Source organism: Polypterus senegalus, chromosome 2 (genome assembly GCF_016835505.1).
Source record: "Polypterus senegalus isolate Bchr_013 chromosome 2, ASM1683550v1, whole genome shotgun sequence".
Classification (NCBI taxonomy): domain Eukaryota; kingdom Metazoa; phylum Chordata; class Cladistia; order Polypteriformes; family Polypteridae; genus Polypterus; species Polypterus senegalus.
In genome coordinates, this window is record NC_053155.1 from 159,468,726 (window position 1) to 159,483,548 (window position 14,823).

Here is a 14,823-nt window from a genome sequence, read left to right on the forward strand (position 1 = left end):
ACTGGAAGAACATGTACTGTACATTACATACAAATGGCGACCATGATGGTGACGAAACCCCATCCCCTGGAGCTGTTAGGCGACATTCATACCCACTGCATCACCCTGGACTCTAACAATTTCTCCTATATTAACCAAAACCTCTGGCAGCCAGAGTATAAAACCAGTCCAACATTCATGTGTTTTCAAATTATTCATCTTAATGGACTACTAATGAAAAAAACTACCCTGTCCTGACTGAAGCCTTTACAAAATTCTTCTAGATCAGTTTCCACCCGTTGTTAGAAATTGAGGACACATGCCTCAAATGTTTTCAAATATCTAAAAACTTGAGCTTTTATTATATCTTTCCAAATAGTGTGTAGTACTAGCATAAATAATATTGGGAAATAGCTATCAGTATTTCTTTCTCAATTATTCCATTAGATTCGGAAAAAAAGCTTTAGAATATTTTTATATATTTTTCTTCCCTTTGTGATATTACACGGAATTAGCATCACAAAATTACACCCCACTGCCTCTTCAGTTTGCTATTATTGGAAACGCGGAAAGTTAAGTGTGCACTTGCTTTTTCCTTGCAGACTGGCTGTAAAATGACATATGCATCTTTACAAATAACTATATTATTAATTTGAATATAATTTTTTGTTAATTAAAGCAATATGAGAGTATATTAACTTTTAAATTATGCAGATTCTAAAAATGCTCCCGAAAAATGGTTAACAGAGGCTAGGATGTAGTTTTTAAATTGGCCACTAGATGTCGCCCTTGTTTTGTTTCAGACAATGACACTTCAAAGGAAAAAAATTCTGCGATCCCGAAAAGTTACCAAGCGAGTTCACAAATTTAATCAATGGATGATTTATTATTTCACAAAACTTCAGTTTCATTTATATGGGAGTTTTTTAACGTTATTTTCAGTTTCATTATGGCTGAAAAGCTATTTAGTCTTTAAAATATGCCCTTTCAAAATAATGCAAACGTGATACTACATCTTCAGTTGGCATTACATCGGAATACAGTGATCTGCAAAACATGTTTAAGCAAAATGTTAAATGATTTTGTATTTACTTGAATTGTTTAATAAGCTCTTCAAATGTAGCCATCTTGATGTCAAACTACAACATTTTAAAAGTTTTAATGACTTTGGCATACCACGCTCTAACTCTACACAGAAAAAGCATAATAAAAATAATGACTGGCATCATACTTTAAACGCAGTAGGCTAGCCATGGAAATCACGGATAGGAGTCGGCAGAATGAAGAACAAGCACTGCTTTAAACGCCACGATGAACACACTGTATGACAAATAACCTACGTTAAGTTTTTTGAATTTTTTTTATTTGATATACAAAAATAACGTCTATGTAAAAAGAAATAAGTTTAGTAACCTTGAGCTTTTTAAGCGCCCATAACTGTTTTTATACAACAAGCTTTTTCTCCGGTACAACAAGAGTTTATTTGGCATAAAACATCTCTAGGAGTAAATCGTCCATATTCACGTTCCCAATGATGGGTCTAAAAAACAGTTCAGTCACAACATTAGGGGTGAAGGAACGGAGCAAAGACAGAGCAATGATCAGTTTTGCAAATCTTGTAAGGTCCTCCCGGTGGATCATTCTGACATACTCGTTCAGCGCCCGCTGTGCTTCGCTCTGCAGTCCTCGAATGTAAGGTGTATGGCGCAGACCTGGCAGATCTAAAGAAAAGACATCAAGCAGATTAATGCTCTGCAGACAGAGTAGCTGGGTTTCTGCGATTTCCCAAAAATATTCGAATTTGAACTGTACTCCAGAACTGTAAACAACCCTGTAGTGGAGTTTGGTTAAATTAGATTTCAAAAAGATAAAGCGGTTGTCACAAGGAAATGTAATAAATAACCAAAGCGCAATAATGAAACGATAACAGTACATTTTAATGAAAGAAAACAAATATTCTGTGACATTTGTGCTTATACTCATTACCAGCACACGTTAGTTTCACGATACGGTCTACTTGAATATTCTTATTCTGCGTTAACTATCCAGTCATTGTTTTTTTTTTTTTTTGTTTTTTGTTTTTTTAATTAAGGGGTGAATTGAACTTCAGCATATGCCAGTCCTGGACGAGGCGCCAGTTTAGAGTGGTCAGTTAAAAACCCCGCTCCTCTCTGACATCATGTCCCTCATTACCGATACGACAGGTGTCAGAATATAATTTTTCATTAATTAATTAATTTTCTGCGCAATTCTCTTATATTACACTACACGCTAGTGCTTTACTAAAAGTCTTAAATATCCTCAATTGATACAAGATGCCATAATTTACTTTTAAATGTATTTTTGTGATTCGATTATGTTGAAACTCAAAAGTTACATCTCTTGCAATGCTTCTTGTAAAATGTTCACAAAAACGACGCATTGTGTAAAATAAGTAACAAGTGTATTTTTTATGAATCGTTGTCGAGTCAAAAATTAGTTCATAATTGTGTTTTATATTGATAGACTGCTGCTGTCCTGCTCCGTTGATACTGATTGGGGGCCTTAAATATATATAAATAAAATCCGTTATTAATCAATTCGATTTAAATTTTGATCAGTTGTAAATGTTAATGTGGCCAATTAAAAGCCTTTTTTGTAACCTTTGGAATGGGGTGTCAATCTCCCCTTCGTTGTGTGGGTCTTTAGTCCACGTCGGTTCTCAGTTCAGTGTTATTGGGGATGCTGAAAGTTAAGTGTGCACTTGTTTTCGACCTTTCTGACTCACTGTTAAACGACATATGCATCTTTAGAAAGATCAACTATATTATAATTATATTATTATTTATGTTAAAAAGGTCTTCTTTACTCATTACCTCGACAGTCATACGGCACTGATAGCCCCTCTGCTCAGTCTGAAATCTTTTACCAGGAAGGTGAAGCGCACACTTAGACACGTTGTTTTAAACCGAACATGTCACCCAGCCGACGTATATACAGTTATAACAGTTTAGTCCCTGAATTATTTTGGATACGTTGTTTGAATAACTTTTTTTTACATCTATACGCGATATAACATTACAAACTCAGTTCAATTTGCGCCAGCACTCTAAAATGGCACTTTAATTTACGTGTAGAATAACAAATGTTATTTTTGATCGGTGCTGCTGATTGCATGAAATAAAGGAAACTATAAGGGCATCAGCAATGATACATCTTGAAAGGTGCTTTTTACTGCCCGAAATCTATGCGATTCTCCAGGCTTCAGTTGTACGAGTCACGAAGAACCAAACGGCTCACACGTCGCGCAGTCTATTAAAGTGTTATATTTTATTTTCTTTAGACGAGTGCTAGTCTAGAAATGAAACCGACTCTGTCGTTAATTCGAACAACTTTGCACTCGTTTATATTTCATTTCTAAAGCTATTTTTTTTTTTAATTTCATACATACGTTATAGACCAACAAGGCATAAAACACTAAATCTTACTCAGATCAATTATTAGGCTATACTGCTTCCATCCTGTTAAACTTTATTATAAATATTCTTTTTTTCATCTCATGCAGCCTTTTGCCCTTCTTCTTTTGGCGTGTCTATATATTTTAGCTTGCTCTTCTGGCAATTACTTATCCCGTTTCTATTCTGTGTTCTGAGTTTATTCCACGTGTTTTACTGTCCAACGTTTTGCACTGGCTGTAATGCTTTTGTTATTTTCTGAACAACGAATTAAACCATTTTGATCATCTTTGTTGGCCACTTTTTTGGTTACAGGAACTCTACATACATAAAATAAAAACGCTATTGTATAAACACGTAACAATAACATAATTACTATTATTAATATATTATATTATATATATATATATATATATATATATATATATATATATATATATATATATATATATATATATATATATATATATATATATATATATATATATGAAGTTCATGGGACACCCACCTGGATTAAACAGGATTGCCCCTTTGAGGTAAGCATATTCCTTTGTACTAATGTCCAGAGCCCAGCACTTGCTTAAAAATGACTTTATATCTTGGATCTTTGTCGTCGAGATATGCTGCTCGTTGACATGGAGAGATTCTCTAGAGTCTTCCTGCCCCCCAGTTAAAATCTTTTGTAACATACTTGGTTCTGGGGTCTCTATAGTCTCAATGTCCACGCGGTCTTGTGCCAATCCAAGAACCAGAAGCGGTGCCCAGCAGTTGCGAACCAGTACCAACTGATCTTCTCCGGGCAGCTCCTGAAAGCATGGCAGGTTCTTAATGAACTTCAGCGTCTTTACCAAAACAGCAGATGCAGCCTTGCAGGTGACCTGCGGGCATGTAAGAGCTACGTTTTTCTTAGATCCGCAAGAGCAAACCTGCTGCTGAAGAGTCTGGTGCTGTTGTATTTCGGCTTGGCTGTCATTTTTCAAAATGCTGTAGAGGATGCTGTTTTGCTTCCTGCCGCTACAGTGACAGCTGTCAGAGCTGGCCATTGTAACGAACAGGCTTGCTTTTTAGCAGTATTTAAGCGTTCGTCTTTGCGTGCCTATCGCCGAGCCAGATATATTTATACTTTCTTCCTAAAATCTATAAAGGCTAAGAACCAGGAAAGACCTTTTTCCCCCACACTCCCCCCGCCTCGCAGACACACCTCTCAAGACTTGCAAGGAACTGATAGATGGAGCTCTGGAGCTGCTCACGCCTGCACACAGTTCCAGATATAAAAAGTAACTTCGAAAATCAAATCTAGAAATTCATCACTTTTTCTGATCGCCGTTTTTAAGCGAAGTAAATATAAGCTGTTATCTTTTGCAAGACTAATGTGAAACAACTTGTTCCACTAAAACAATTTCTCAGTTATAAAATGTTTTACACGTTTAGTGTCAAAGCAGCGTCTCAGTACTACATATTATTTAGAATAAAGTTTTCCATTCACTATACAAGATATGGTGAATGCAGGATTTGAACTTTAGAAGTTGGCAGTTTTGACTGATTTGAGAAGATCTGCGCCCTTAGGCAATGTACAGAGGTCTAACTGATCCTCCATAAACTGCGACTTTAAGTTGCAGCCGCAACTCAAGAACATACTATAAATCCGATTCACGTTAAGACCAACATACGATGATGACAGAGAACCTACTGTACATGCAGCCAGATCTTTGATTGTTTTGGACGTCATTCTAATAGTACAGCTTGCAGTGTTTATGTAATAAACTTAGAGATGGCAAAACAGACACGTCTCTAATCCTATACGTGTTAGTTAAATACTTCACATTTTTATTTAAAGCTAATAGTCGACAGTCACACGAGTAGTCTAACGAATCTCTCAAGGTAGCACGTAACAATGTTGCTTCTTCACGTTTTGTTTATTAGATCACTACACACAGATGATTAGCAATTAAGATCTTTAACAGGCTCCTACAGTAAATAGCCACAGGATTAGATGGTAACAGCTCTGTGGAATAGAAATGGGTCAAGTGTTTAAAATGACTCCTGCTGCATTCAATGACTGGCTAAGCCCAGGTTTTTTTTAATCTGTTAGTGTCCTGTTATTTAGCATAGCACACATCAAAGATTTAAGTTTTTCATTTTTCTACATATTAGGAAGTTTTCAAAACATAAAGAACCAACTTAGGCAAAAAAAAAAACCCTTCTCAAAATGAAATGGAGTTTTGTCAAGCAACAGTTCTATGAGTTCCAGCAAAGAATGATGGAATGTAGTTTTAAGAGTATATGGTACATATTGTATATTTGTCATTTTAATAACAACTATATTATTACAGATTACATTCATTTAAATTATGCACTATGTAACTTTTTAAAAAACGTTTAAGTAATGCATTGTCAGTGTTTATAGTGCTATTAAATATCAACAATTCATTCACCATACACTTTAAAAGTTTTCAGTAGGAAATAAATTGCACATTTTAAATTCAATGAGGGGTGGTACAGTGGGTAGCGCTGCTGCCTTGCAGTTAGGAGACCCGGGTTCGCTTCTCAGGTCCACCTTGTGTGGAGTTTGCATGTTCTCCCTGTGTCTGCATGGGTTTCCTCTGGGTATTCCAATTTCCTCCCACAGTCCAAAGACTTGCAGGTTAGGTGGATTGGCAGTTCTAAATTGTCCCTAGTGTGTGTGCCCTGCTGTGGTTTGTTTCCTGCCTTGTGCCCTGTGTTGGCTGGGATTGGCTCCTGTGACCCTGTAGTTAGGATATAGTGGGTTGGATAATGGATGGATGGATGAAATTCAATGTGTTTACAGTTTATATGTTTTACAAATGTAAAACTTCTGTGTTAATATATTTTCTCTTCCATGGCTGAAACAAATGAGGCCAGGACCTTTTTTTTAATTCCATTGCCACTTTATTATTATTATTTTTATTTTGTGACTATTAAGACAGCAGCATGTACAGTAAATAAGGGCACTAACTGAGAGGTATGTTGCAAATTAAGATATTGAACTTTAGCAATTTTGCACTGGAACCATTTCCATTGAAGCTCAAACAAAATTTGGTATATTTTGCCTTTTAAATGAATCTTTAACAAAAAATATGTTTCTCCTTCAGAAACTATAATTTTTTTCTGCAAAAAATGACTTCCTGCAAGGACTGACTTTAACCTTGACATCTGTACAGTATTATTGATTTAACTGTGAGTCAATGAATAATGAAGTTATGACTCAATAGCCCCATAACATTTGTCAAGAGTTAACATTGCCTGGTGAAAAAAAATTCATAGAGACAACCATTTAATATTTTATAATGAACAGCCTCAGGGTTGCGCTTAAAGAAAAACTGAATGTGCAATGTCAAACAATTTGTAACCTTCAAAGTAAAAAGGCTTTGAGTTCTCAGTGCAATATTCTTATTTTGAGCTATAATACAGGTGTCTGTTTATTTGTTACTGAGTATATAGTCTATCTATCTATCTATCTATCTATCTATCTATCTATCTATCTATCTATCTATCTATCTATCTATCTATCTATCTATCTATCTATCTTTGCACATCCAGATGAGGGTGTTGAAAAAACAGTCTGTATGTTCATTTCCTTTATAAACAGGCTGCTGGAACACATGTAATTAAACCAAAACACACTTTTGACATAAATTGTTCAGTGTTTCTACGTTTTAACTCTTTGGGTGCCTTGAATTGTACCGAGTCATTTGGTGGTTGCCTTGTATAATATATAATAATTCACTTTAGGAGTGTCCTTTTGGAGTTTCAAATATACCTGGCACTTATTGAGCAGAGTAAGAGACAGAACAAAGATAGTGGTGGGGTGTTGGTGTACAAGGTTTCTTCTAAGAAAAACAGAATGTAGTTCCAAATTAGGTTAAACACAAACCTTTAAAAGTGGTAGTTTTCAGATTTCGTCTATTGGCGTTACAGCAGAGCATATATATACAGTATATATGTAAGTGGTGCACATAAGGTGCTATATTACATTATATTATATCTCCCTTTCTTTTGTTTTTTTTTTCTTTTAATGCAAAACAACTTGGCAGCTTAATAAACATCAAAGATTTGTCAGTTTAGACTGTCACTGTGTTTTTACTTTCTACAACAATTATCCAACCAGAGGGTTTTCCACATAAATTGCTGCTCATCTTCATAACTACTGTGAATTATTCTAACTCAGGTAGAATGCTATATGGTAACCAGAAGATCCTTAAACAGGATCCTCGTGTTATTTTTTGCTTCCACTTTGTGATCAAGTGGAGACTCAAGAGTGGAAGTAGATGAAGACCATGTCCATTATTGATCTGGCATCTATGCAGAGCTGAATTTTATTGAAGCACAGTTGTAGTGTTAATCTAGCCTGTGTTTCCATTCATCTTTACTGTAATCTTCTCTCCTGAACTGGAAGTTAGAAATGGGTGAGAATAATGTCATTTATCATATGCAATTCTGTTTGCAGTTATATTTGTTGTCCTGAAAATTCTCAAGTCTGTCCATCTTGTGTTTAGAATCATCTCCAGTGTCAGCACAGTTGTTTTGATTTGGCATCTTAGCATGAGCTGTGCAGGGCATGAGACTATTTGATGTGGAGTTAATATGTAACTCATTAATATGAGAAAAGCATAATGATGTTTTTGGCTGTTTGAGCTGCCCTTTCTGTATTTCCTAAACTGAGGAAAGTGTGTGCTGATAAGTCCTGATCCACAGAAATATGTCTGAAATGGCTTCCCCCTAATTTTGCATTGCAAGTTAACATGGAAATCAAAATACTGCAATTACTATGGAAATCACCATATGTTTTTTTCACTCAGTTACAGTTAGTTTCATTTTTCAGATTTCGAAGGTGTACAGTTTCCAAGTAGCATGAGATATAAGCAGCAAAGGCAAGGTAATACTTCTTACTATACTCACAAGAGTTTGTGGTTATTCTTTTCAATAACATTGAAGATATGTGTTCTTTCTCTTGAGCTGGTTTTCTCTCTTAACATTTTCGACAAGCTCATCTCTCAGGCTGCCATATAGTCAAATAAGCCCACCCTATACACATAACAAAACCTTGATGCCCGTCATGCAATTTTTGCAGTAGCTCATTGCACATGGTTCTGTGATGGAACCATTCTGTTGCCAAGCAACATAAAGCCTTTGGATGTGGTGAGTTTGTTTTTCTCAGGGGAGGAATCACTGTGTGTGTGTCGATATTTTCCTGGGATGCTTTGATCAAACACCTGTATATTGGGATCCTTGTTGGTCAGCTACTTCATTTGCTCAAAATTTGACAAAGAACAATGCCATGTTTCATGTCTGAAATCCTCATCTGTTTGTACTTCACACACCAGCTTTGACACTTCTAGGTTTCTGATAGTCATAGAGGTGTCTAGACAGCCGCTTTCCAGACACCTATGTAGGTACAAGGTTGTACCATATTGTCCTCATCAAAAGTCCCAGGGATCTGAGTAGCACAGCTTTAGGATCCTTATTTATCCTTGTAATTTATCTGAGGCACAAGGGATTTGTGATCTTTGTGAATAGTGAAGGAGTCTAGATTGCCATGAATCCAAATTATTTGTCTAAATGATTATTTTATGCATTTATTTTCTCACGAAACCTATATTTCATAATTGTTATTATTTTTAAGCACTACACTGATGATGTCACATCAGTGCCATTTTCTGTTCCTTCCAGGTTTTTGTTATTTTGGTTATTGGAAAAAGCATAATTGCTGGACATATGCGCCTAAGGCAACACTGTGCATGATGTCAGAATTGCTGCTGTTATTTTAGCTGCTGATGCAGTTATTGTGTCATATAAGTATATGGTTAAAAAGATAAAAGAAAAACATTTTAGAATTGTGTTAGTGAAATTAGGGAAAATAATTCAAGGTAGCTAGGATGTTTTCAATGATTTAAAAACTCACATTTTTCTCTCATTTTTTTGTACTGTGGTTTGGATTCCACATAAGAATTCCAGGTAAAAACTTTTGGCCCATGTTAGGTTTAGAGTTCTAGTCTCCTTTTTCCATTTTCACCTTCATTTCCTGGTCTGTTAATAAAAAAAAGTCCTTTTGGATGAGCATGTCATCAGCTCACAACACGGCTCCTAGAAGTAAGCAGAGGACTTTTCACATACCCAAACGACTGCTAAACACACTTTTCAATTTGAGATAGTGCTGGTGGTGTTGCACATTAGGGGGCTGTGGCAGTGTGTGGGTGTTTAAAATAAAAACAGTTCACTTGGGCTCCATTGGAGTAGGTGCATGTGAATGCAAAGCTGAGTGAACCCAAAACTGTTAATAAGGAAATTGGCTGTGTCACAAGAATGACAAAGAGTCATTGGAAAGGTTTGGGGCAGCCACCCATATAATATTTCCCAGCTGCAAAATCAATCAAAAAGAACAGACATGTTCACACGACTGAGTCCAAAACAGAACTGACTGCTGCCTTTAAATGCAAGTAGAGGAAGTGATGTAATCAGGGCCAGAACCAGCAGTGACGTCATTGGTTGGCCAGAACTGGGCATGACTTCTTGAGAATGGTCTGCAAAAAATTGAGATGAAGAATCAGTGCACTTCACCGCCCCCTGGTCAGGCATGGAATTACGTTTATTTAAGCTCTTTAGCTGTCCCCTAATCACGTGTGTGTGTGTCAGCTGTTAGATACTGCACATGGACCCAGACCAGTTTCCTCATTGCCATTCAGAGACATGGAATGAGAAGAAGGCACTGAAACTTGTAGTTTTTTTTAAAGGAATTGAGCTTGACTGTTTTAACTGTGATTTTAACCTGTTAAGATTTTAACCTCCACCAAGACACTGCTTTTTCTTATGGGTTATTTATTTATTTAAAGACAATAGCTGCATTGCATTTTTTATTTGGAAGACTTTGTTGTGAAAAAAAAAACACTAAGCACTTTTAGCACCATTTCTAGTTGTTGTGTGTCCTCATTCATCCTAGTCCATCTTGGTCTAAGACTGTCAATGTCCTGTGTTCAAAGAGGTAATGCCAGATGTGGGCAACATGGGCATCACACACTGTTCCACTGCTATGAGTGCTCTAGAACAGAATGTCTCTTAATTCATGGAAAATTGTTTTTCCAAATGTTTGCTGACCTCAAACTGACCAGGAAACACCTTGTCACACTATATTGAGTATGGCTACAGTCACGCAGTCTGTGTAGTCTGCGTATTCTTCCCATGTAATTGTGGCTTGTCCCTTTCTACCTCAAAGACATTCAATTCTGAACTTGAGGTGTCATCAGTTTAATTTAGGCAGTTCATTGCCAATAGATTTTCCTGGGTAGCAGGCGGTTGCTCACTATTTTAAACCATTAAAACCTTTTTGGTTGTAATTTGTCAGATTTAGATAGTATGAAAATGATCAGATGCAAATTAAAACAGACCAGGCAGCAGCATCCCATTGTTTGATTAATTATTTATTTAGCAGACAACTTACAAAGCAAGTTATCTATACTAATAAAAGGCAAAGCCCTCACTCACTCACTCACTCACTCACTCACTCACTCACTCACTCACTCACTGACTCATCACTAATTCTCCAACTTCCCGTGTGGGTGGAAGGCTGAAATTTGGCAGGTTCATTCCTTACAGCTTCCTTACAAAAGTTGGGCAGGTTTTATATCGAAATTCTACGCGTAATGGTCATAACTGGAAGCAGTTTTTCCCCATTTACTGTAATGGAGATGAGCTTCAACGCCGTGGGGGCGGAGTTTCGTGTGACATCATCACGCCTCCCACGTAATCACGCAGTACATAGAAAACCAGGAAGACCTCAAAAAGCGCTGAAGAAAACATGCATTATATAATTGAGAAGGCAGCGAAACAATAAGAAGCGGCGGTGACATATACAACCATATTGATGAGTTCTGCTACTTCGGAAACAAAGTACGGTGTAAACCTACACTTTAAATTAAGTTCATAGACAGGCTGCCGCTGGCGTTTGTAATTTAGTGCCTGCCCATATAAGGCCGTCCGTCAGCGGCAATCCAATAGCAAACTGCCACTAAATATTCACGGGTTAAGGACTGTGCTTATGGAGAGGAAGATGAGATGGTCAGGGTGGTGTTTGACACAAACTCAGCGAAACTGCGAGAGAAAGTTTCAAGTGCCAGGACTAAGGTAACATTAAATACAGCCACGAACATAGCACCAGATGGCACCAGCACAGCTGGGAACCTTCGATGCATGTACACGGCGGCTCACGTGAACTGGCGCAGTGCAGAGATAAAAGCAACAGATCCAAAGAGCGCTGAACAAAAACCGAATTACACAATTGAAAAGGCAGCAAAAAATATGAAGCGTCTCATACATACAAGCATATTCATAAATCCAACTACTGCGGAAACAAAGCACACGTTGGAAAAGTCAATGTCCGCTAAAGGAAGACAGTGTAAAAAACCCGTGCATGCAGTGTGTCAGGTCTCAGATAAAGAAGAAGCGAGCTGTTTATTGATGCAGTAAGAAACGAATCGATGAATGAAACCTGTCATCTTTACAACGATTGACAAACACGGAATGTAACTTGAACACAACACATCCTACAAATACGAACCTGATTGAAAGAAATAATGATAATCAAATCCTTGATGACAGCAACACTCAGTAACACACACAAAACAAATACTGTATATTGACAGTCATGTTACGTTATTTTTAAAATGTTCCCTTTTCTTTTCTACCTTTTTAACACACTACTTCTCCTGCGATACGCGGTATATATATATATATATATATATATATATATATGTAATAAATAAAGAGTCTTTCAAAAATAGAAAAAGATTTGGGGATCGTCCCCATATATTGTCGTCCAGACAAAGTGAAAAATGGTTGATTCAGAATGACTTTTCAGTACAGAATGAATGAATACATGGTAACAAAATGGCGTTTAAATAACAGATGGGATGATGGGAGAGGAAATGGTTGGCAGGAAGTGACGATTGGAGGCGGGACCACGGAACCAACGTCATCGTGAGCAGACAGGAGTAGTTGAGTGTGGAACCGGAAGTGATGTCATTGGATGGGAACCGGAAGTGATGTCATCGCGCCATTTTGGAACTGAAAATGGATGGGTTTATTTTTCTTCCAGTTTTCTGTAGGTAGAAAGAGATTCAGGTAAGTACCACGTGATAAATTCTTGTCTCGCGAGATTTCACTCACCTTTGGGCTCTTTGACTGCCTCCAACTCGCACGTGTGTGACATGACCCCCCCCTCAGCCCAGACCCATCCGGTCGGGCGACCTGCACCGAGAGGTCGTGAATCCGGGAGAGAGCATCTGCGTTGGCCTGCAAGGAACCCTTCGATAAGTAACGCTAAAACGATATGGTTGGAGATCCAAAACCACCTAGTGACACGAGGATTCGACTCGATGAAGGGACATCCACTGTAAAGCGGCATGGTCTGTCACCAGAGTGAATTCCGCCCCAATAGGTAGTACCTCAACGATGTAATAGCCCACTTAATCGCCAGGGCCTCTCGCTCCACCGCAGCATACTTCATCTCACGGTCCAGCAGTTTCCGGCTCAGATACATAACGGGGTGTTCAGCACCCTCGACACATTGGCTCAACACGGCACCCAATCCTGTGGCCGATGCATCGGTCTGGAGAATAAAGGAAGAGAAAAATCAGGGATTTTAATAAAGGTGCTGATGTAAGGGCCAATTTCAAGTCACAAAATGCTTTATCTACTGTATCATCCCATACCACTTTTATAGGTGCCCGTTTCTTTGTCAAATTAGATAAGGGCAGCAATTTCTGAGAAATGTGGCACAAAGCGGCGATAGTAACCAGCTAATCCCAAAATGCCTGTACTTGCCGCTTATTTATCGGACGGGGCCAATTTATGATGGCATCAATTTTAAGACATTGTGGTTTCACGACACCCCCCCCCACTAGGTAGCCCAAATATTTGGCTTCTCTTAATCCAAAGAAACATTTCTTTGGGTTAATACGAAGTCCTGCAGCTGCCAGTGTGGAAAGTACCGTTTTCACCTGCCATACATGATCCTTCCACGTGCTGGAATAGATGACAACGTCATCTAGGTAGGCGCACAATAGGAATTGTGGGACCGTAGCAGTGTGTCTACCAGGCGTTGAAAAGTAGCTGGCGCCGTGCAAACCAAAAGGAAGGACCGGTATTGCCAATGTCCGCTGGGAGTGCTAAATGCGGTTTTTCTTTGCAGAATCCGTTAAAGGAATTTGCCAATACCCTTTTGTCATGTCAAGGGTAGTTAGAATTGAGCGCTTCCTAGCCGATCGAGCAGATCATCCACTCGCGGCATCGGATACGCATCAAATTTGGAGACCCGATTGAGTCGTCGAAAGTCATTACAGAACCTCCAAGACCCATCGGGCTTAGAAACTAGAACAATTGGACTAGACCAAGGGCTATAGCTTTCTTGATAACCCCTAAATCCAGCATTCGCCTAATTTCCAATTCCACTTCCTTTCTTTGCCTCCGGAGTCTGTAAGGTCTCTCCCTGACAATCACTCCAGGGTCCGTAATAATATCGCGCAATCAACGCAGTACGTCCAGGTAATTCATCCACCACCTCGGTACAGACAAGATAGCCTTTTCGAGATCTTGTCGCTGTTCTGGAGTCAAATTGGAACCAAAATTAAGTTTGGCACAGGACATAAAAGTGAACTAGGCTGTCCGGAGGAGGGATCGGGTTCCCTTTCCTTCCACGGTTTCAGCAAATTAATATGGTATACTCTTTCGGTCGGTCGACGATTAGGTTGTTTAACTAAATAGTCGACGAGACCTTTTCTTTCTTTAATTTCATACGGTCCTTGCCAATGAGCTAATAATTTATAATGAGAGGTTGGGACTAATACCATAACACGATCACCGGGACAAATTCGAATGGTGGTGTTTCTATTATAATAACGTGACTGTGCTGCTTGCGCTTTTCTAAATTCTCTTTTAGGATAGGTCTGATCTTCTCTAGTCTATCGCGTAATTGCGATATATTCAAGAATATTTGAAGTAGGGAGTACCTCCTCCTCCCATCCTTCTTTTAACATGTCCAAAAGCCCCTGGGTTGCCTTCCATAAATAATTCAAAAGGAGAAAATCCTGTTGAGGTTTGAGGGACTTCCGATAGGCAAACAAAGCGAGAGGAAGCAACTGATCCCAGTTTCTTCCGTCCTCGTTAACTACCTTGCGTAACATCTGTTTTAACGTCTGATTAAAGCGTTCAACCAATCCATCAGTTTGGGGATGATAAACCGATGTTTTCAGATGTTTTATCCTGAGTAATTTGGCCACTTCCTGAACGTTTCTGAAGTGAAAGGAGTCCCTTGATCTGTTAAGACCTCCTTGGGGATCCCAACACGCGAATATCCCTACTAATTCCCGTGCGATATTTTTTGAATTAGCTGAGCGCA

The 14,823-nt window shown here is 38.3% G+C and overlaps 1 protein-coding gene across 1 annotated transcript; it reads right to left on the reverse strand.

Moving 5' to 3' along the window:
• Nucleotides 1–1,072: 1,072 nt before the first annotated feature.
• nr0b1 (nuclear receptor subfamily 0, group B, member 1) lies at nucleotides 1,073–4,525 on the reverse strand. The gene is made up of 2 exons (XM_039746248.1): nucleotides 3,922–4,525; nucleotides 1,073–1,700 (listed from the first exon to the last, which is right to left on the reverse strand). Exons 1-2 carry the CDS (start codon nucleotides 4,454–4,456, stop codon nucleotides 1,459–1,461), a joined length of 777 nt encoding a protein of 258 aa, XP_039602182.1. The 5' UTR covers nucleotides 4,457–4,525; the 3' UTR covers nucleotides 1,073–1,458.
• Between the last annotated feature and the right edge of the window lie 10,298 nt (nucleotides 4,526–14,823).

Excerpts from the sequence above, each read along its gene's own strand:
- nr0b1 (XM_039746248.1), bottom strand. The coding sequence starts at position 4,456 with ATGGCCAGCTCTGACAGCTGTCACTGTAGCGGCAGGAAGCAAAACAGC. Across the intron at positions 1,701-3,921 it reads GGCAATCCTGTTTAATCCAG|ATCTGCCAGGTCTGCGCCAT; the intron begins GTGGGTGTCCCA and ends TCTTTTCTTTAG.